This window comes from Sceloporus occidentalis, unplaced genomic scaffold (genome assembly GCF_023333645.1).
Source record: "Sceloporus occidentalis isolate IW3139 unplaced genomic scaffold, rSceOcc1.0.p SCAF_2, whole genome shotgun sequence".
NCBI lineage: Eukaryota > Metazoa > Chordata > Lepidosauria > Squamata > Phrynosomatidae > Sceloporus > Sceloporus occidentalis.
Window position 1 is genome coordinate 195022017 of NW_028316982.1, and position 23781 is coordinate 195045797.

A 23781-nucleotide genomic window follows, 5' to 3' on the forward strand; every position below is an offset into this window, starting at 1 on the left:
CACTATGATGACATCTGAACTCCATGTGGTTCAATAAGTCTTGTCCCACTTCATATGAGTAAACAAATAAGTTAGAAAATTAATTAGTTTCATTATCATTTTATCCAAACTGGGAAATTGCAGTTAATGACTCCTGAACAAGCCAGGTAAGAAAGCCAATTTTAAACAATTGTTTTATATTCTAGTTTATTTGGAAGCCATCAACTCAAATTTTCTGGTTTGGATGTAATGGGAAATGATAATTAACGGAAGATTTTAGCCTGTTTGTTCAGTTGTGCAAGAGGTGGCACAAAGTGGCTACTTATGGAAGTGCAAGGCTCATGTATGCTGTAAATTATTAAGCAGCAATATGATCATCAGAACATAGTCAATGTATACCTGGGGACTGTGAGAGCATCATGGAAGGTGATGGGGTAACAGTGTTGGGGTAAGATGTGGGGGGTGATGTCAAAGGATAAGCCCCAGGTGCTCCCGTCTGTTTTGAAGACTGCTGAAATAAGAAAGCTGTTAGTTATAAGCTGGTCAACTGGGCAGATCACATTTATAACAAGCATTTAACATGTATTTTCATTTCTATAAAACTGCATTGTCCCTCATAATATGAAACAATGGACAATTTATCACACAATCCCTGTTGTCCACTATTTTCAAATTAAACTTTTGATTCTTTCCTCTCTTATTATTTTCATGCCTATTGTGTGGTCTCTAAGTTATTGCTTCTAGTCAGCAGTAAATCTAAGGCTTCTGCTATTTAGTCTACACTAAAAAAAAACCCCAAAGCCTTTTAAATATAATTAATTAAATGAGAAGTTATACTTACCATGTAGAGTCATTCTGGGGTGGCAGGATAAGTAATCCACTGAGATCTTGGGTTTTACCCACATGCCATCCGTGAGGCAGGAGTCAACATTCCTTTTTTTTTTTTTAACTCCTAACCATCTTCTCAGACAGTTTTTTTAACCAGCCACCTTCTCCTGCTGTCTATCGAGTTCTTATTTACCTAATGTTGTATCTTGTATATCAGTTTGATATATGATTTCCCTATTCTAAGTGATATTTCCATCCCCTTCTTGCAACAAAATAGTATTCTAGGCTAGGGAGGGTGTGCTACTTATGCTACCATCCCAGAATGACTCTTCACAGTAAGTACTGTATAACTTCTCATTCTCAGGATGGCAGCATAAGTAGTCAAGTAGATACTGAATATGCCATAGATCTAGCATAATGTGGGCATACATTCTGTGGCCTTGGTTTTCTCTCCAAATCATAGCACATTAAGATACATGCTTTAACCACCTTCCCAATGTTGTCTCAGATGCTTTATGACCCAACATATGTGGATTAAATTATATAAATAATGATTCATTTTTTCTGATTGATTCTGCTCTTTTCTTATAGATTGCCACGGCTCCTTTGAGAACTAATGTGTGCCTCTGCTCTTCTTTTTGATGTGTAGGATTAGGACAAAAAGTAGGTATGTAAATATTCTCATTATAACTGTGCTTTCTAATAAAAAAGGAAACATCCAATGATAGTAGTACTAGCCTGTCCTCTTCAAAACTGCAAAAATTAGGTTGTACTGACAAGGCTGCCAATTCTGATACTCTTCTGGCTGATGCAATTGCCACCCAGAAACATACTTTAAACGATAAATGTTTTAAAGAAGAAGTCTGCATCGGTTCAAAAGGAACTTTCGCTAATCTGTTTAATATTATATTCAAGTCCCAAGATGGAAATCTATTAATGATTGGGAACGTCATTATAGTTGCACCTTTTATGAATCTTTGAATATGCTCGTTTGATGCTGAAGTACCATTTCCAAATTTCAAGACCACTCATAATGCTGTAATTTGTCTTTTCAGTTGCTTGGTCTTAGACCCATATTTATACTTTCTTGAAGGAACCGTAAAACATGTTGCAATTGTATATTTGTGAAATCCACTTCTTCACTACTGCACCAGTTAATAAACACTTTCCATGTACGGTTATACTGTATATCCTCTGAGTTATCCTTCTCGAAGCCAAAAAGATATCAGTTACTTGAGTTGTATGCCCACATCTCTGTAACTTCATCTTCTCAATTCCCATGCAGTCAGATTTAACCATACTGGGTTCGAGTGCCATATTGGACTTTGTGTCAGTAAATCTGGCCTCTCTGTTAGTTTCACTGGTCGATTTATTAACAATCTTTTTAGTAATGGATACCATGGTCTTCTTGGCCAATTTGGTGCTATGAGAAGTACACGAGCTTTCTCCATTTGTATTTTGTGGAGTACTTTTTGTATTATCTTCACTGGAGGGAAACATACAATAGACCTCTTGGCCAATGACTGTTCAATGCATCTATTCCCTTCACATTGTGGTCTTTCTCTATCAAAAATACTTCTGAACCCTGTGATTTTTCCTGGAGGCAAATAAATCTGTTTTGAACAGACCGAACACTTTCGTTAACCTGTTGAATTCCTCTGGATGTAACATCCATTCCCCAGGATGAATTTGATGTCAACTCAGATAATCTACTTTCGTGTTTAGTGTTCCTTTCAAATATATGGCTTGCACTGATTTCAAATTCTTCTCTACCCAAATCAATATTTTGCTTGCTTCTGCCATCAGCTTCCAGGAATGTAGACTTCCTTGCTTGTTTATATATGATCGTACTGTCATGCTGTCTGTTATTACCAAAACGTTCTTGTTTATTATTTCTCTCTTGAATTTCAATAGTGATAGCCTTACTGCCTCCATCTCCAAATAGTTTACATGCTGATGTCTGTCCACTTTTGACCAAATTCCTTGAGTGTGGCGAAGAGCACAATGTGCTCCCCAACCTCTGTAACTGGCATCTGTTGTTACTTTTATCTGATTCTCTAATCTGATTGGAACCCCCATGCTTACGTTGTTTTGTATTATCTACTATTTTAAGTTTTATGTATTGTGAAATTGTCAATAATCAATGAATCTTCATACCTATTTGTTTTTGATAAGGACGTATAAATCTTTGAAGCAATCTTGTATGAAACCGTCCCCATGGCACCAGATGTATTGCTGGTACTAGTAATCCCATGGCTTTTACTAGTCACATCCAATCTGTTGTTGTTATTTTCTCAATAGTGACATCACCTGTTTTAGTTTTGCCTTTCTTGTGACAAATTTACTCGTATGTGCTCTATTTCTGTGTTTATCTCTGCACCTAAGTGTGTTATTTGTTTTGCTGGTGATAAGTTGCTTTTCTTGTAATTTAACAGGAATCCATATTTTTCCAATATCTGAATGGTAAGTGAAGTGTCCTTTTGAATCTTTTTTGCTGTTTCTGCTATGATTAGTACAGTGCACCCGCGTTATACATGGGCACACTATATGTGACTTTAAGCTTATGTGCTAAAGCTGCGCAGGGCGGTACATCCCATTCAGATGAATGGGGTACACACCCGTGGGGGGGCTCAAGTATAGGCGGAATTTGCCTTACGCGGGGGGAAGGGAGATCCGGAACAGATCCCCCACGTAAGGCAAGGGTCCACTGTATATCGTCCAAATATGGAAATACCTGCACTCGTTTTGCCCTCAGGTATGTAATTATTAGTATCAAGACTTTTGTGAACACTCGAAGAGCTCAAGCTAGTCCGAAAGGTAGTGTCCTGAGTTGATAATATTCGTTTGGGTATGAAAATGTTAGATAATTTATGCTGATTTTGCCCATTGGCATATGCAAATATGCTTCTTTGAGAACAAAAGAAACCATCACATTTTGTTTTCTTAAATTCTTTTTTTTATTGTCGTAGAGTTCCATTTTGAACTTGTATCTTTGATGGTGTGGTACTTTTTCTATTGCCTGAATACTCAACAGATTATTTATTTCCATTTGAGTTGTTCGTGATTTTTCTTTGTGTTTTTCTTTGTGGGGTTTTTTTTTTTTTTTTTTTGGCTCTGGTGAAGGAAGGTATCTGTACTTTGGCATTTTTTTGAAATATTATTTTGTAACCCAATGTCAATGTTTGTAAGATCCATAAGTTCACTGTTACTTGTGGCCAAATATGTCCATAATGTATTAACCTTCCTCCTACTGCCGTACTTTTCATGTCAGTATTGTTGTCTTCCTCACTTTGCAGAAGTATTTGATCCTCTTTGATTTTGTTTATTTTGGTAATTTTGTCTTTCGTGTGGCTATCGAAATCTGAACCATTGTTGTCTACATTTTCTAAAGTCATTTTGTCAGCCCCAACCTTTGTTTCCTCAAAAGGAATTATGTTCCGTAACTTTTGTATTGTTTTTCCTCTGTATGCTTTCTTTGCCATGTAGGCATAACCCGTTTTTTGTCTGTAGTCTTGACTAACACTAGTGCCTTATCCCCAAATAATTGTGAACCTGTGAATGGGACATATGCTAAGGTATTTCTAGATTTTTGGTCCGCATCCCAGGGTTTAAGCCATAGGGCTGCCTTGCTACTATTAATGCATTTATTATTCTTATTGAAAATGTCCCAGAAACTTGTTCCACATCTGCTATATATTGAAGAACAGTGGTTATCTATCCTTTGTAATACTTTAAGCAATGAATTTACATCCAATTTTTCAGCACACTGAATTTCTTGCAGCTAGACCACAGCTGCTCTGGGAACACTGAAGCAGCAAATTATGCTCTCATTGTCACCACTACACTATCATATGCACGTCTCAAGGCTGCATCCACCCTTTTTTCATCTATTTCTTTCAGTGTGGTATCCCCTTCCCGTGGCGCTATGGCTCTTGAGACAAGGGCAGCAATAGGTGCATCAACTAAGGGTATCTTAAACCTTTCCATTGTGTCTCCATCAAATGTATATACTAGCTTATGAGCAAGACCCACAAGTTTTTTGGTGTGTACTGATGATCTCCATTCCAATTCAATTAAATCTTTGAATATTTCTGGCATTGGTATAATTTCAATTTGTACAGTCTGCTTTTTAATTACTGATGCTAATTTTGATTGATTATCTTTAGTTTGTTTGATATGGTCTTCATATAATCCTAATGTTATTAATACTCTCTTTAACAAAATTTTAAATTTGTCTGTTTGAAATAATCTGTCAATCATCATTATGTCTTCTTGTTCTAAATCTGATGAATCATAATCATCTATGTTATCTTGATGTTCTTCATCTTCAGTTTTATCATCTTTTGAATCATTTATAGTGTCTTCAATACGCTTTGTCTTTTCTGCGCATTTTGCTAGAATATGTTCTTCCATCCTATCATCATGAGTGTCACCTATTTGTCTTTTCTTATTTTGAATATTATTCACATCACCTGTTATGTGTGGCTCTACAGATTTATTATTTATTGTTAGTATATGTTTTTCCTTACCATTGTCCTTACCTTGTCTAACACTATTTAATTCAGATGTGCTAGTATTTTTTATAATATTTAATATTTCTGAACTATTAGTAATGGATTTACTTCAGAAGTGCCAGGTTCTGCATAAGCCATGTTAATATCAAATTTCTCTGGCTGATTATATGCAGAATCCAGTTGTTCCATGCTCATCCTGGCATGCTTCTTATTAAATTTATTAATGATTAAATTATTTCTTTCTGCACTTTGCTTGGACTCATCTCCTCCACAACAGCCATAGCCAATTTCTTCATTTTCCTTTCACTGGAGGACACAAATATTTATTTTAAACCCTCGTTACAAAGAGATTTTATTTTTGCTCATCTGGTGAAATGAAATATCTCCAGAGACCCATTGGTCATCTGAGAGGGCTGCTTTCCTTTTTTTTTTAAAAAAAAAAAGTTTGTAAATTCATTGTTTCTGTTACTGCTGCAGTCGGCTGCTTCCCTGCTTCCTTTTGTATTTTTAATCTGTTTTAAATTGAATAAAACCTCAGAGAAAAGGTTGACTTCGCCCAGACAGCAGGCAGGCAGTTAAAAAAACTGTCAGAGAAGACGGTTAGGAGTCTTTAAAAAAAAAAAAAGAAGGATTACTTCAGTGGATTACTTATGCTGCCATCCTGAGAATATAATTAATACAGGCCTGTTCATATACAAGGCAGCTGTCTTGTACCAACTTGGAACAGATGGTCTACCAAGTTTAGTACTGTTTAAACCAACCAGCAATAATTGTTCAGAATTTCAGACAGGAGGCAGGGTTCTGATCACTACACGAATGTGCCTGGGATCAAACATGTGATCTTCTACATGTAAAACATGAGTAGGAACCCATGGTGGATGTCACTGGTAGAACAGTAGACTACAGTGGAACCTGGATATGCCTCCACAAACTAATTCTGGTGGGCTGGAACAGCTTCTTGGTTACACAGAAAGCTCCAGAGGTGTTAGGAATAAGCTTCCTACGACACAAAGTTGTCTCTTGCCACTGAGCTACCACAGCCATAATCTCCTCAAGCCGAACAATAACATTTGCCTAAAAAGATGATCAATCTATACATAAAATCTACATATTTAGTCTATATTTGATGTTCTCAGTTTTGAAATCGAAACACACATGCATATATAAGGATACACACACACACACACACATCACCTGCTGCTGAGGTTGAAGTTGTGATATTAATGAATCCATCATATCTCCTCCAATAGGAGATGGTGGATTATCATCTTCATTGACAGATCGTCTTCGTGCATCTTGATTGCTGTCAACGAACATGTTCAGGAATGTCTGTGGATATAATATATAGATGTAAAAGGCAGGATGCTTTCCCATTATGTTCATCATAAAAGCAAACCAATCTTAAGTAACAATGGCCTGGTACCATGCAGATGCTCCCTAACCATAGTATGTATTCCACAAAAAGAATCCGCTATTTGCGGGTTCGTTTTTTGCCGGCGGGAAACTGCGCAGTTTATACACTGCGGTTTCCCGCCGGGGGAAAAGGAGACGCCGGCAGACCGCCCTTTTTGGGCGGTCTGTATCCCGCCAATATTTAGCTTTTTGAATAACAATCAAATATTCTATCAGCATTTCAAATATTTATAGTGGTGTTCTGATAAATCTGTTTAGATTTCTTTAAAAGCTGCTGCATTCTATTTCACAGAAGATATTTTAAATTCAAAGCACTACCAAAATAAGCCACTCTGTTTCTGCTAAAAATGGTATCAGCCCCAGAAGCAACCAAAAAAGTTAATGTCAGTTGCACTTGCAAGGGAGAGAAGAGTTTTAATAAAATGACTGTCAGTACACTGTAGGCACAGAATAACACATCCAACCCAATACTGTCTACTTCATCTGCAGCCAGTTCTCCAAGACCAGTGGCAGGAATCTAGTCTAAGTCTGACATCTGAATGTTTAAAACTAGGAAGTCTAAGAATGAACCCTGAATGTAGAAATATATTTTTTCCCCTATAAGCTATGGCTACTCCTGTATTGGTTCTAAGTCAGGGGTAGGCAACCTTTTTGAGCCGGGGGCCGGATTGCTGTCCCTCAGACAACTGGGGGACCGAAGCAAAATAAATAAATAATTTTAAAAAATTAATTAAATAAATAAACCGGGACAAATGTAGGACAAAAATTTCAAATGGAGGACACTTTTTAAAAAATGGAGGGCACACAAAAAAAATTTCTGATTTAAAAAAAATGTTAATATAAATGCATGTTTCGGAGGCTTCTATAGACAATTGCCCGCTGCTTGCCCCCCTTGCCCGCCTCCTCCTGATAGGCCAAAGGCCCCACGCCCTCACGCGAGAGGCCAAAGGCTCCAGCAGCAATCAGTGGCAGGACCAGGCTGGGGCCGGTCCCAAGCCCTTGCCGGGCCGCATCCGGCCCGCAGGCCGCAGGTTGCCTACCCCTGTTCTAAGTAGTCATTTATTTTTGGACAACAATTGTTAAAACACAGAAAGCTAGTATTCTGAAGGATTTTACTGGACAAACATATTATATATCAAAGAGATACCTCAGTTTTAAAATTCCTTACCACTAGTAAACTTAGAATCCTAATAATTTTAAAATTATTGGAAGGTATCTTTTCAAAGCTCTTCTCCTCTTAAGCAAATCTTTCTGAAATATCAAGATGAGCTCAGCCACAACTATCTCACTGTTATACTATAGAATAAATATACAAAAATAAGACACCTTTAATCCTGGGGCAGGGTAAAAGCCTTCCACAATTTTGCTATTGTCAAAAAGGCTATATGCTCCATCACGAATTGCCACCACCCCACGGCTCTGGCAGTAAATGTCAATGCAGTACATATTGCGAAAGGCCAGTCTGATGTGTGTGGGTGACTGAGGCAGAATTGAGAAACATTGGTAGGCTGTGTTGGTGCGTTGTGTCAGTCCCAGCATTGGCACAGTTGGGAGCTTATTGATCGCATTTAATGGAGCCTGAGTATCATACAAAACCTGCAAGTAAAAATAATACTAGTTAAGTTTTGCAGCAGCTAACTAAATATGCCTAGCATTCAGAAATAACCAACATAAATACTGTTTCTAAGTTTCACCACTCAGGAATTTGGGTTCCAAACAAACCTCTAAATACAGAACTAAATGAGTTTACAGTCCTTCCAGAATCACACAGAGGACATGGTTGACACGTTTGCTGATTAGTAACAAAATGTATCTTCCTATATTTTCTGCATGGTGTATGCAATACTTCTCTTCCAAAGAGGAGAAAACAGCTAATTACCTGTAATAGATAGACTACATTTGGTGATTTGTTAAACATTTCTTGGAGCTGATGAAGGATAGTATTGTGACAGTTACTGCAACCCGAGTTTGGTCCAACTGTTCCTAGTGATATGTGGAATTTCTGGTGTGCAGAGTTCCACTGAATGCTGATCTGTAAACACAAAGTTGTTTAGAAAAAATTGTCCAAGGACATCTAAGGAAGCAACTATTTCACAGTGTTGGAGCACATGCAGACACAAAGCAAAATCTAAAGTAGTGGTTCTCAGCCTTTTCTGGGTCAAGGAGTCCCTGAGAATCTGACAAAAGCTATGGAACCCTCCCCAGAAGAAAAAGGGGCAAATTGCTTACAATTTATTATACTGTCTTGGAAATTGACTTTCTTCTACTAGGCTAGTTTGGGATGAAAAAATTACAATGAATACTTTTAAGAACCCTCAATTTAAGGGTTTTTAACAATCTGAAAGCAAGTCAATCTACAGTGCGCTCGCACCATACGCGAGCGCATTATACGCGGCTTTCAGCTTATGCTGAAGTCGTGCAGCAATAGGGAGAATGGCACCCACGCACGGCCACACCGCGAGCACGAGCCCTATTATATCCAACAGGGCTCGAACATAAGCTCTTTTTGCCTTATGCCGGGGGGGGGGGCAGAATGGGTCCCCCGCGTTAGGTAAGGGCCCACTGTACTATTTTTTTTTAAAGAAATTTCTGTAACATACAGCATCATAGGGAACAATAATAAAGATGAGATGAGAATAAAAAGGCCTAGGCCTTTTTTTTTTAATTGAAAAAAAAATGCTGCCAATAGTCTATTAAAAAAGGTTAGTGAAGACCTTGGACACCACTGAACTTGCATCTTTGTGGCACCACGGATACAGAAGAATTCCTGGCTCTTACCCGTGGAACTGAGTAGCTATATATACTGAAAAGGAGGGAGAATTTTCACCTTTTCCACAGACCACATAAAAGATAATGCAGTTTCTCAGCCTAGAGTATCTAATATCAGAAATGCTTACATGTTTACTCAGATCTGGCTACAATCAAGGCAAGATGACAGATTCTGATTATTTTTTCTCTTTTTTCATAAATGTACTTCTGATCTGCTAAAATGTTTATGAAGTTGAAGCAGGTAAAATGTTTTTGCTTGGCTATCAGAAATGCCCTCTAAATACTGAATTAGCCACTACTTATCCAACATAGAAGACCAAGAACCAATATAATTTATTTCAGTGTAAAATACGTTGCTGTACATTGAAACAAATAGATTCATAGCACATGTTTCTGGAGCACTGAGCTGCTTCATAAGTACCTGTAATACCAAACCTGACATCATAATAATAATAATAATAATAATAATAATAATAATAATAATAATATAGCCCACCCAATCACAAGGAATCCAGGCGGATTACAGCAATAAAAATATAGAGAATACAATAAAATAAAATAAAAGAGATTATATGAATAAATTTATTCCTATAGTCCCTTTCTCCCACCACTTTCATTGTCTCATCAGTTAACTATTCCCAATTTTTTGGGAAACTATAGTTTGTCATTACTTCTGAAGCACCAAACTTATGTTTGTATGTTTGGGTTTAAAGGTAAACTGTGCTTGCCACTGATCAAGCACCATATGTGAGGTGTGTATGAAAAAAAAGTCTGTGATTTTTCTGCACATACATCCACACCTCAAATCTCAGATCTTTCCTCAAGCTTTCCTGACATTCAAAAGAGGTTTTTAAAAGGGCATCACTGGGAGGATAGGAAGATTTCTCACATGCAAACACAGCATTAGATATCATCCTACATAGTTTGGAATAACTTCATAGGACAATTAAAAGTTAAAGTAGAAAAGCAAAAGAAAGTTGGGAATAATCACTTCAGTAATTAATTGTACCATACAAAACATCATAAGAGTGAACTAGCACACAAGTTAGTATTGTATAAACTTAGTAGCTATTTGAGGCTGCAGTAAAAAGAGGTGGACGCATAAGACCAAAATCATAGAGCGCTATCAGTATGACTTCCAAAGAAAAGTAAAAATGATTGCTTACAGAACTTCCCTTGGTAGTTCCATAGCAAAGAATTAATTTCCGATAATTGTAGATCCGGACTTCTGAGAAAACATTCAGATGGCTGGGTATTTCTGCAAGGGATAAAAGTAAGGGATAGAGGTAAGGGAGGGAAATGCCAAAAAGCATAAATTATTTTGGTATTATTATTATTATTATTAAACTTTATTTCTATAGCGCTGTAATTATACACAGCGCTGTACAAAGTCGGTAAAATTAGGAGTAAATAAAAGCCTGCCCAAGGCGTACATTCTAAGATAATAACAATTAAAAGAGGAATAGATAAAATTACCATATAGAAAGGAAAAAACAGATTAAAAACATCAAATATCAAACAAATCACATCACATCAAATATTGTCAGACAGCCAGATGGTAGACCTTTTACATCAAGAAAAGAACAAAGGAGAATGTCTTCATATACCTGGTAGGGATCGGGCAAATTCTAACACACATTCATATAATCGAGCAATACTATTCCAATCATTGAGGAACATCTCAACTACTTTTCGGCCACCAACTGGTTCAGACAACTGGCTTTCATATGTCAGGTAAACATGACGGGTTGGGCCTACAAAATTCAAGACAGTAGTCACGTTATTCTGACACACAAAAAGTAGAGCAGAAAGTAGAGAAAAACAAAGGATAACTATGAAACTAACCTTGTTCCCTGGAAGAAGTGCTACTAAGTGGACAATTTGCGAATACCAATTCAGCCACCCACGTGCGGTTATTTCTACCTTGTAATCGGAAAGTGCAATCAAGAAGAGAACGATCCAGAGCCTTCTGGGTTTCTTCACTTGTACCCTTGCATGGAGGAATTCTGTTCAAAAGGAAGGAGGAATGGTAGTGAACTTATGTCAGCCTCATAGCTAAACAAATCAGAATACTATTCTTAATATATTCAGAATAACTTTTAACATGGATAATAAAAAGTGTCATTGCAGAGAAGTTGAAACTAAAAAAAAAATTGTACAGAGAAACTGGCCTAAATCTGATATAATATTAACAGAGGAAAACAGTGCACTAGTAACACTCCATTGGTTTTTCCACTTGCACAAGCAGTAGTGCATCTTATAATTCCTAGGCACACTAGCTCTGGACCAACTGGAAATGTTGTATGTTGGCTTCTCTCCTTACAAACAGTTCAAAACCAGATGTTTATGACAAAATAAATTTGTGCTAGTGAAACAACAAAGTTGAATCCTGGCCACTCTCTTTGTGCAACTCTTTCAACTTTACCCATGCAAAATACTTTACCCAACTTTACCCACACAAAAAGAGGAAATTCTCAATAAACCACAACAGCTAACAAAAAGCAGAATTTGGCCAAGATATCTTCAAGGAAATTTTTAGATAAAATACGGATAAGACCAGTAACCAAATGAAAGGTCTGTGCAGGGAGAAATTAATTCAGTTATCAAACTCTCTTTCAGAATCAATTTTTAAGCCAATTTCAAAAACAGATTTTACAGAACCTATTTCAATCCAAGTTTAATTAAATTTGTTGTTTTTGTGTGCTTTCTAGTTGTTTCCAACTTGAACACAGGTAAACCCTAAAGTGAACCTATCATGGGATTTTCTTGGCAAAATTGTTCAGGGGCAGTTTGGCAGTTTGAGGCTGAAAGCATGTGACTTGCCATGAGTCATCCAGTAGGTTTCATGGCCAAGCTGGAAATTGAACCCTGGTCTCCAGAATCGCTAATGCTCAAATCACTATGCTACACTGGCTCTTTAGTTAAATTTAGAAAGTGTGAATTCTAAGTTTTAAAAATTCACACATTCCAATTTTTAAAGTTAAATTTAGAATGTGTGAATTTGTTTTTTAAAAATGCATAATTACATGTCCAACATCATACCAACTTGGCATTTTGGCCTTTACTTATAATTTAGATCATTTGTTCCAGTTCAAAGACATAGATAATGAAAAAGGCTTAGAGGTTATGGAAAGGTTTCAGTCTGTACTGGGAATCTTTCCAGTCTAGTTTCTAAGCCTTTAGCAACACCAGTCATTCTTTTCAACAACACAGGAACCACACAGTTTTTGAAGAAAAATTGGATTCAAGGGCCTTTTCTTTTCTGTATGACTAATGCAATTGTAACCTTACAAAAGAGTATGAGCATGGCTATGTGATTTCGTTCAATATAACATTCTGAGAGGGATAAAACATTTACTTAATGTTAATAATGTTATTTGGCAGTGTACAGAGCAAAGATGTCCCAGAATTCTCAATGGGCAGAACACTAAAGCAAATTAGACTCTGGGAAGCCTAGAGAAAAACTTCAGGTAACATTCTCATGGAGGGTTGTACCTCAGCTAATGCAGTATGCAAAGGATGTTGTCAGATAAAGACTCTTTAATAGCTGTTTGGGCAGTTTCTACTGCTTACGACCTGTGTGTTTTCAGTACACACATTAACAGACCTTTAGGCTTTCATGTATTTTCTAATTTCCTTCATGAGTACAAGCAATGTTTTTGTTTTTTTAAATGGTTTTTTATTTTAAGTGTATCACCACTATTGAATCTTTTAAAAATATGAATAAATGAAAAATAAAAATGCATATTCCCCAACAACCTTCAAATAAAACCTTGAATTCTACAATGCATTGTACATTACACACTTTCCTCGCTTGTATCACGCAGAGAATATTGTATACATGGATTAAAGTGTGGCATAATCACTTTACTTTAATAAACGAATAGCATGACTGAAGCCATCTCCTTCAACCTGGACTCCTTGGTGTGGAATCTCCATAGCAGATAACTGAAATAGACAAATAGGACATCATACCTTTATCTTTACAATGGCAAATCACTACTTTAAGGGAGGGAAAATGACAATAAATACTGTTTCTGATGATAAAACTTTTCAGGTAAAAAGAACTGCACATTAATTAACTACTATGTTCAGTCTTGTTTTTGTGGTTATGATGTGCCTTCAAGTCATTTCCAGAGCAATTCCAAACATGTCCACTAAGTGGTTTCATTGAATTCAGTGAACACAGGTAAGTCAACACATGACTGTGCCTTTAGGACGGTAAACATTTATATCTATGATACCTGCAACATTAGCCATATTATACAGTGATGAATGAGATTATATCTGAAGTGATGACATGCTGATAGAGCTCAGAACAACTTCTTCTTGTGAAGTCTCTACTTAATCAATCCAATTTCCTGTCCTTAAAAGAAACCGTTTTTCTACTTACCTCCATACGAAGTCCTATAAATGGCATATTTGTATCACACATGGCTACAATATGAGCTAGAACTTTATTGAAGGCACACATTTCTCCAGAACGTTTTGGTTTCTTGGGTTCTGCGGGACATGGATCACCAGACAACTAAAAAAATTTTTTTAAAAAATAAGCAGAACAATGTCTTTTTAGCAAAGTACAATCTCAAGGTTGGAACACATTTCTCTGCAGTAAATTATAAGCTTAAGGGTTACAGCATGACAATTACCTACTTCATATAAACTAGTATATAGGTTGCCATCCTATACAGAGACCTACGTGGAGCAAATCTCCTTATGCTAAATATTTATATCTAGCCCTATATCATAGAGATGCAATAAAATCAATTTTTAAAATTTAAAAAAGTAGAAGATAATTTACAGTCTGAAAACATATTAAACTATATAACGAGTCAATTAAAAGCATGTACATGTATAAAGTGGATAAAATAATTAGGCCACAACTTTTTTTTTTTTAAAAAAGCTATGTTTCAACTCAGCACTGAAATGAATCCAATGTTGGTGCCAATCAGACCTCTGAGGGAGGGGCTTTCCACAACCAGAGCACCACAACAGAGACATGTTTTCCATGTCCTTATACAGTGTATTGTCCTGACTTATGAGACACATGGATTTCTGAGAAAACATGTAAGATCTATGCTGCTTGTCTTCTCAGGGTATGGGAATACACCTAGTTAATTTAGTCAGGATGTAACATTTAAGTGGATTAATTTATTACAAACTTTTAACAGACTCATCTAGTACCATAGTTTAATCTTGCAAGATATTTTTATTACGAAAACTAGTAATATTGAAAACTGAAATATTACAGATGGCAAGTCCCATTTTAAAAGGGATAGCTCCCACTCTTTCTATCACAAGAGAGGATGCCTCTTCTAAGATGGTGCCTGCAAAAGATTCTTCCCAAAACAACTTATACTTTGTTGATTTGTTGTGTACTTTCAAGTTGTTTCCCACTTATGGTAGGCCTAACACAAACCTATAATGGGATATTCTTGGCAAGATTTGTTCAGGGGGGGTTTGCTTCTGCCTTTGAGCGTGAGAGCATATAACTTGCCCAAATTCACTCAGTTGGTTTCTATGACTGAGCAGGAATTTGGACCCTGGTCTCCAGAGTTGTAGTCCAACACTCAAAGCACTACACCACACTGGCTGATAAGAGAGTAACTTGTCCTTAGTTTCTTCAAAATTAATGTTGTATTCAAGTACAAACCTGTGCATACATAATTGATTAAAACCTATGTGGTTAAGATTTATTTAATCAGGTGACACACTCCTAAAAATTAAGCATTAAATGCACATATTCCTAAATCAAGAGATGACAGGGCACCTGCATTTATGATTCAATGCTTATACAATGGGGGGAAAGTATGCACACCATCAAATTCCTAGGTAGCATTACCATCAGATGAACTGTTTCTCCAAATTCGTATTTGAGAAGAACTGCATATAGCCAAATACTGCCTCACTACCCAAAGACTGTCCAAATTATGTGGCCATTACTGAAATACTTATTATATTAATACATGAAACATTACCAAGCTGTATCTCAAAACAATGGATTTTGAGTCACTTACGAAATATATTAGCATGAGACAAGATTTTATAGATAGACTAAAGATGTACTAAAATTTATGTTCCATTTACTACTCTGAAAAAACAATTGAGATGAATAAAAGTTTTAAATACTGGAAATAACTGCAACAGCAGGACATGAGAATACTATTCAAACTCAATTTTTGTTCTTTTTTTTTTTTGTCCTATAGTAACAAAAGGACTGTTAAGCAGGGTGACTCTTTGCCATTAGACACTACTCATTTTTTAGTCAGCGCTCAAGACAAATTCCAAGATTTATCAGCTCACTTCCAACTAACAAATATACAATTACAAATTAATACAAGTTTAGTGTCTGATATAAAATCTTTACCTTTCGCTTTGTTCCACCTTTTGCATATTTCCCACTTTTTGTGTCCAAAACCAGCTCCTCAATATTTGGTTTAAATTGTTGTAGCAGAACTGCAGTAGCAGGAGCATCATCTCCTTCAGGATAGCTCACAGAAAGAAAGTAGTATTTGTATTCCAGCTGTGTGGGGTTGTTGGGAACATCAAACATCTCCACTACCTAGATTGTTAAAATGTTACAGTAAGATACAGTACTTGCATAGCACTCAAGAGAAGCATACCCTCTCCCCCACTCAAATTGTACCCTAGTGTTAAACAAATCCGTAAGACCACTCTGAAAGTATAATGACTGCAAGAATCAAAGATGTTTAAATGTTTTAGTTAACATAATTTGGATATAGTTTTCATGCAAAGGTCAGACAATAAATTTTAGTTGATGTACCTCAACAATTATGTTCCAGAACCCAAAAAAACTCATTCATTGAAACATAACATAGACATTTATTTTAAATCATAGTGGAAACTTTTCAGCCTCTGGCTCAAATCCAGCTCCCCAGGCTAACCCACACAGTCCATGGGGCAAGGTCCAGTCCAAAGACCAAGTTCCTTAGAAGGAAGATGGATGGGAGCACAACTGATTGATGGCCTTGAGGCATGCTCACTTCCTTCCTTCCTTCCTTCGTTCCTTCTTTTTTTGCCTTCCTCGTGTAAGGAAGAGCTAAATTAACTGGGCTTTCAATTGGTAGCTCAAAACAGAAATTGAATCTGCTTCTCTCCTTCCCCATATAGGAAAGGTGCAGCACAGCATGTTGGGCAGAGCAATTCTAGCCAACACTTCAGTTGGAAACCCAGTGATATCAGAGGCAGGGTCCACCTACTCTACAGCTGGGATTAGGAAGTATGGATGGCAGCCCCTGGCCCATCCAAATTTTCTTGCTCATTTTAAATGAATGCGTTGCAAAATTACATTCCATTTGTTCTGTATGCCAAGCTCAATTTATGTTTTGCCTTCCTCAAACAACAGTCTCCACTTTGCTCCCCATTCTCCAAATGCTGCACAGCAAAGTGCTTGTGAAATGGAAAGAAGTGCTATGGCTGGAAGGTATGCTGCTCATAAATAAATAACTTCAAAATCCTATTTGATGAGCACAAGCCCTGATGTGACCTTAAATAACTCTTTGAATATTGCTATTGCTTCACTTCTTAATAAAATGAAGTGAGGAAAGGAACCTAGTTGAACTTTTAAGACTGTTTATTTTAGCAGGAGCTTTTGTAGACTGCAATCCACTTGCTATCTCTTTGACAAATGCCTGGTTCCCTACTGCTCTGGCTAGCTGCATTGTCCTGAGGGCAGATCTAGATGTACAGTAAACTGGTACTTATAATTCTATCCAATTTTAATTGAAGAAAAAGAAAAAGCTTCTACTCAACCATTGTTAAACTGTAGGAAAAAGAGCTATTCTACATGTCTCCCTATCTGTTTTTGTGTGAAAGTTTCCACAAATTTTATTTTTCAATTCACAAAGCTTGCTGTATTCAGTAATACAAAATTGAAAACATTGCTGTATTCAGTGATAGGTAAAATACACTGTATTCAATTATATATTTAGCATATGCAAAGTTCTAAAGTACAGAGTCCTCACGTCAACAATATAAAACTTTCCTCTCATCCATGCTAGATTAACTGCTAGGAAACAAATAGTAATTAAAAAAAAACTTTGGCAAACTGAGAAAATCTGGGTACAGAGAGAAGCTCAAATTGAACGGTTAGTTACATGCTGGCAGCTCAAAGTGACTGAGTGGAAGATCCAAGCAACAGTCAGAGATAGTCTCTCTCAATCCAGCTGCCAAAAATTGTTCCAGTTTATTTTCATCAATCCAAGGACAAAGCTCATGTGAAGATTCCTCTTTCACTTACAATGTAGTACTGTGGAAGTCGGGTGAGCTTGATGAAGAGCTTGTAATTGGAGAGATTTCCCACAGGGTGAGTAGCGTAATTAGCTAGCTGTAGTGTTTCACTGCTGACTGTAGGCAAATGTTTTATTGATTGTTTGCAACACTGCTGTCCAAGCCAAAACCTTAATTAAAAAGAAAAAGAAAAAAAATCCAGGACATACAAGACCACCACTATTCATGTACAAGAATATAATACAGTTAATACTGCCTTCTAGGTTTCCTAGATTTATATAATAATAATAATAATAATAATTATTATTATTATTATTATTATTATTATTATTATTATTATTATATCATCCTTTTGATCTACTTGCAACCATGCAAAACAATACTGCAACTTAACAATCATGCAGAAAATTAATTGTCTTTTAGAGCTACTATACTAATTCTGGTTTTTAGATGTTTATTCTTCCATTCCTGTTCAAAACCAGAGGATCTGTCCTTTTATCCCTGGCATACTTCTCAGAGGACTTGTCATTTATCCCATGAATGCTAGGTCTGCTCAATAACTTTTGGTGACAAACCTTGTCAAATGCTTTATGAAAATCCTTGTCTAATGCTTTATGTTTTATTCTTATCTAAATGTTACCATAAGGTTGAGACAGAGCTTCCAAAGTGCTTTTAGCTATCCCCTCAACCCAGGCATGCCTCCAAGCTACTAGGCTCGAATGATGATTGGGGCAGGGCAAGGGCAAAGCAGGGCTGAGGTGAGGGAGTGGGGAGCTGGTACAAATTACTGGGGTCTGGGGTCCACCTATGTTTCATATGTTTTTTATCCCTGCCATATCCGCCTGCCTCCTATCTTCCTTGTTGTGAAGAAGCCAGTGGGCATCCCCACTAAAAGACCTCCCTGGGCAGCAGGTCTCTGAAGTCTCCTTCCAGACCACAGGAAATTAGGAGGGAAGAAAAATGCCCCTGCCTTGGATCCTTCCCCTTCATGAGCACCTGGGCAACTTTTTTCCTCTTGGCCTAAAGCACCCATCTCCTAGAGGCATTTACCAAGCCATCCAGTTGGTTCACCATTACTCACTGGCAGCCCCTACTAGTCACACAGATATGCTGCTGGTGAACAGCTGGGGACCCATCCAAAGAAAAATTCACTGGGGATTGAACCCATTCTCAACAGTGGTGGTGAAGGAAAATACAACTTCAGCTACTATACCTAGGCTTCCAATTTCCCCTTTTCACTGTCTACCAATATCTCTTTTATAGTTACAGTACAGCCCTTGAATCAAAGGAATATAACTAGAGTTTAATTATGCTGAATAGTTACCTGGGCAATTTTTCAAAAGAATGGCAAAGAAGACATGATGCCTTTCGTTATTAACAGCAGAGGATAATAAAGAGAAAGGGAAAACTGGTATCGATATTGTAAAACTTTTCTGTAGAAAAATCTTATTTGCATGTGGTAAAGCAAGTATTTTCTAATAAGCAGCAATATCTTATGTTGTATCTGATAAAAGGGGAGCTAAGAAACACACAATTTCTCGAACTGCATAATGCTGAGGACAAGCAGAAGGTGCAGCACAAAGTAGAATACGTAGGAAGCATCAGAAGTTCACAACAGCACAGTTTACTCACTTGAGTTGCTGAATCCAGGTAATGATACGCTTCATGTCATCATTGACAGACTTTTCCATGTCATCTAATGTCTGCTGGTCTATAAGGAAAGATTATTTATTACTACTTTGACATTTCCATTTGTTTAGATAAATAAAATCTGGACCTTTAAACAAACAGATTGAAACACTTATACAGCGAGGAATGTTCAGTTATTTAAAAGGAAACCACACAGGCTTTATGAACAGCCAGCAAGTCCTGATATATTCAGCACTAAAACTAACATGGGCTCTGTTATAATGTATAAAATACAGCTCCATCGCAAAAACATTTCCAGCTGGACTTTAGTAGTGACTAAATGAGTGTTACAGATTTTTGTAAATGTATTCTAAACACGTCTAATTGAATACAATCCACTGACTTAGTAGTCAGAATCTTGAATTTTGTGATCTAAGGCGCAAGGTTCTAACTACTAAGCCAGTGGGCTGTGTCCAGTTAGACATGTGTAGAATACATTTACTGGAATCTGTTAAGACTCATGTAGTCATCATTAAAGTCCCTCTGATTTAAAGGAACCTAAATCTCAAGCCAATCAAACAGATGTATTACATGGGTGCAGGTGCTATGAGATTTTTTTTTTCAAAAATGAAGCTTAAAAATACAAGCTGTTTGCAATTCAGAATTTAGTCTGTTCTTTTAGACTAATGCATAGACTATCCAGACCCATATTATTTGTCCAATAGCAGCTCTTTCCAAATCATTTATAACAGCAAAGCAATCTGAAATGCCGTGCAGAATATGGCTACTTCAGCCTTCCTAATTCAGAAATTAAGATATCATCAATTAAGATACCAAGGCCTATGATAGGTTTGTTACCATTTCATCCAAAATCAGGAAACCAAGGTTAATAGGAACTTCCTGGCTTACTGAAACATAATGCAAAGGGGTATACAGTGTGCGCAAAGCCGCGTAGAGGGGCGCAAGGGTTGGCACGTCCCATTCGAATGAATGGGGTGCATGCCCGTGGCGTGCATGCGCCGCCGCATGCACAAACCCCATTCACTTGAATGGGGCTCGAGCATAAGCAATATTTGGCTTACGCGGGGGGGTCCGGAACGGATCCCCCACATAAGCCAAGGGCGCACTGTACTTATAAAAGACTTAGACTATTTATAAAATACATTTTACAGATTCAGCACACTATTTCTGGCTTCCATTAAATTGTTAGCTATCATTACTTCCTTTGGTAAGGAGTTTGTCAAATCATATTGTATTGTGTTGTGTGTGTCTGTGCGTAAGACCGTGTCTTCAAGTTGCCTGATAAGCTATAGCGACCTCATTAATTTCATAAAGTTTTCTTAGGCAAGGACTACTCAGAGGTGATTTTGCTAGCTCCTTCTTTTGAAATATGCCCTAGAGCAACTGTTATTCATTGGTGGTCTCCCATAAAAGTACTACCCAGGGCTGCCCCTGCTTAGCTTCCAGGATCAGACAAGATCTGGTGCCTTTCAAACCCTACTGAATATTGTCATGTACCAGAAGGAAACAATGAAGTGAAGGTAAAGGTCAATCTTATTTGCTTACCAAGTCCATAAAGCATAAGTTGAAACATTCCAGAATGAAGGTCTACAAAAATGTGTAGGCATTCAGATCGACCACATGGCTCCAAAATAGGGATAACAAGTGTTGGGAGAGCCATTTCTATAAAAGCTAAAGAATCAAGAAGATAACAAGTTTTACTTGATTAAGCATTCAGAAACTTCCCAGTAACAAAACTAACATTTGAGGCCTGCATTGTGCCAATTACAATGGAATTGCTTCTGAATGAAAGCTTTTTCATCCAATCAGTGGGTAAATCTGTATATAGAAATAATGCAGTTTGACACCATTTTAATTGCCATGACTCCATCCTGCAGAATCCTGGGAGTTATAGTTTTGTGCAGCACCAGCACTCTTTGCCAGTGAAGGCTAAAGACATTGTAAAACTACAAGTCTCAGAATTACATAGGCTGGAGCTACAGCACTTAAAGTTATGTCAAAGTGCATTATTTTTACAGTTTAGATGCATCCAATATTAAGCTTTTATTATGTACCAATAACATATGACCACTTAACTGTAAAGAATCAAGCAGCCACTGTTACTACCTTCACCCTTTTCATAAGCAACTTTGTTTTGATGTAAAACTTATTCACCAATCTGAATATACACTAGTTGATAAACAAGTATTGGGGATATTACTCAGTATCCATTAGTTATCAAAACAAAGCTAGTTTTTCTAAACAAGTAAGAAGGAGGAGGAAGAGGAGGAGGCAGGACGGCGGCGGCAGCGGTGGCAAAGATAACCAGGCTGGTTTATTTTGAGGGCTTCTATCAAAGCAGAGGGATATAGGTCTGAGCAGGAGCGGACAGAGAGAAACATCTGCTACACAAAACAGCTAAACTGTTTATTAGTTGTATTAGGGACAAATAATTCAATTTTCTTCAAAATAAATGCAGCCGCTTTTGCCATTCATCCCTTTATTGTGTGTTCATATAATTTCTGACTTAAGACAACCCCAATGTAAATGTACAATGCAGTTTTCTTGGCAAAATTTGTTCAGAAGGGTTTTGCCCTGGCCTTCCTCGGAGACTGGGAGAGGATGACTTGCCCAAGATCACCCAGTGAATTCCCATGGCTGAGAGAGGATTTGAAACCTGTTCTCCAGAGACCTAGTCCAACACCCAAACCACTACACCATGCTGTCTCTTACACAGCCACTACCCCATGTTTTTTGAAATCTTTTATTATTTTTCTATGAAATACATATGGTGATAATGGAACAAAAGAAAGCACTTAATCTAAAGTGCATTAATGTACTCTGATTAGGCTGGGTAGAGGCAAACAGGCAAGATAATTTCATTACAGAGAGACAGACACACAGACAGACAGACAGACAGACACACACACACACCTACCTCTTCAGTATTTATGTCCCATGATTTGGAAGTAAGGTTTAAAGGGGTGGCACATGAAACATGCAGAATCACATCCCCCCACCAAATAATAAATGCTATTGAAATACCACCACATACAATTGTCATTGGCATTGTAGCTCTTTAGAATGGCTTTTAGTTCCTGGAGCTTCTGGTGTGCTCTTGCATGTACACTGTCTATCAGAAGCTTCTCTACTGACAAATGGTCTATCTAAAAATAATTTAAAAAAAGAGTTAGAGCACAATTTTTTAAAAAGCAGTGTTAAATAAAAATTTAAGTCATAAATTGCCACAACACTTCGAGCGACATTTAATAATGGCTTTGGTTCACCTCAGTGAATATACTAGCACCAAGTAGCTTCCTAAACCTAAGCCTACTTAGGTTTTCTTACATTCAGCCAGCTGTTTTCTATACAGTACAATTAGTGGAACAACATCACTCAGATCAAGTTGGGGGAATATTCACAGCACACTCAAGCCCTTAGCTTCCTGTTGTTTCTGATGTAACACTTCCAGAGTTTCTTACTCACCAACAACTCTAGGAATAGTTAGCCTTACTTCCCATTACTAACATCCTCCCTGGTGCCCTGTCTTTGTCTGAACTGAGGCTTGCTGGACTGAGCTGACTGCTTGGTATCAATTACTCTTCCTGCTGCCTTTTGGGGACTCTGGTCACAGTGAAGGGAATAAGGGGACCATAAAAGGAGAACTTGCACCTTCTGAATTTACTGTTAGACTGCATCATACAATAAAACAGCAGTAATAAAAGGTACCATCTGATTACTTCTTGTAAAAAGTTACCATCTGCTGGGTTTTAAATCAAGAGATTAAAACTGAATTTGGCTGCCCTACCACCTTTAAAAAAAAAGTTCATGGAAGATTAGAAAATTATTTGGGAGTAAACAGTAGTTAAGAAATAAGAAATTCTGATTTTTGCAATAATACACTGCTGAACTAATTCTTGTGGTACTGGTGAAATAATTACTAAACATATAAAATATCTGATGGAGCTCCCAACGATACTAGCTCAAATAAATTAATTTAAAATATTCAACAGAATTCTGAATTAGTAGATGCCTGAAACAGAAGTCACTTATACTGCTTAAAACAATATAGTTAATTAAAAGTATATGCCTGGTCCAGCTGCTGAAATTTACCTTCATAGCTCTTTCAGTTAGTTTGGAATCACAAGCTGGAAGGGGAGGTTCATGAGAGATTTGCAAAGGTTTTGAAACATCATTCTCATCTATTTTAATGGTGACCTTATGAAGAGATGCAGTCCCTGTTTTTCTCCCAACCACCTGTTGGCTTAAAATAGAAATGGTGTGTTAGATAGGCTCTTAGGAGTACAAATGATTTTGTCTGTGAAACACAGAAACACTTTAATATCATTACAAACAGTTTAATCTTATTATAAAACAGGACACTGATACTACCGACCCA

At 37.1% G+C, this 23781-nt stretch overlaps 1 protein-coding gene across 3 annotated transcripts in view; it reads right to left on the minus strand.

The window, feature by feature from the left end:
• Positions 1 to 23781, minus strand: part of MED14 (mediator complex subunit 14) — a 53809-nt gene that overhangs the window by 12150 nt on the left and 17878 nt on the right. For 2 of the 3 annotated variants that reach the window (XM_089511855.1, XM_089511853.1), the window contains exons 9-23: positions 23496 to 23646; positions 22438 to 22549; positions 20949 to 21074; positions 19386 to 19464; positions 17764 to 17923; positions 15871 to 16065; positions 13897 to 14031; positions 13375 to 13451; positions 11349 to 11509; positions 11111 to 11257; positions 10670 to 10761; positions 8614 to 8766; positions 8061 to 8330; positions 6516 to 6650; positions 379 to 490 (exon numbers count right to left, since the gene is read on the minus strand). In XM_089511855.1, the coding sequence (XP_089367981.1) occupies positions 379 to 490; positions 6516 to 6650; positions 8061 to 8330; positions 8614 to 8766; positions 10670 to 10761; positions 11111 to 11257; positions 11349 to 11509; positions 13375 to 13451; positions 13897 to 14031; positions 15871 to 16065; positions 17764 to 17923; positions 19386 to 19464; positions 20949 to 21074; positions 22438 to 22549; positions 23496 to 23646 (2105 nt within the window). The remainder of the gene's footprint in view (positions 1 to 378; positions 491 to 6515; positions 6651 to 8060; positions 8331 to 8613; positions 8767 to 10669; positions 10762 to 11110; positions 11258 to 11348; positions 11510 to 13374; positions 13452 to 13896; positions 14032 to 15870; positions 16066 to 17763; positions 17924 to 19385; positions 19465 to 20948; positions 21075 to 22437; positions 22550 to 23495; positions 23647 to 23781) is intronic. The other variant, XM_089511854.1, reaches the window with a different exon arrangement.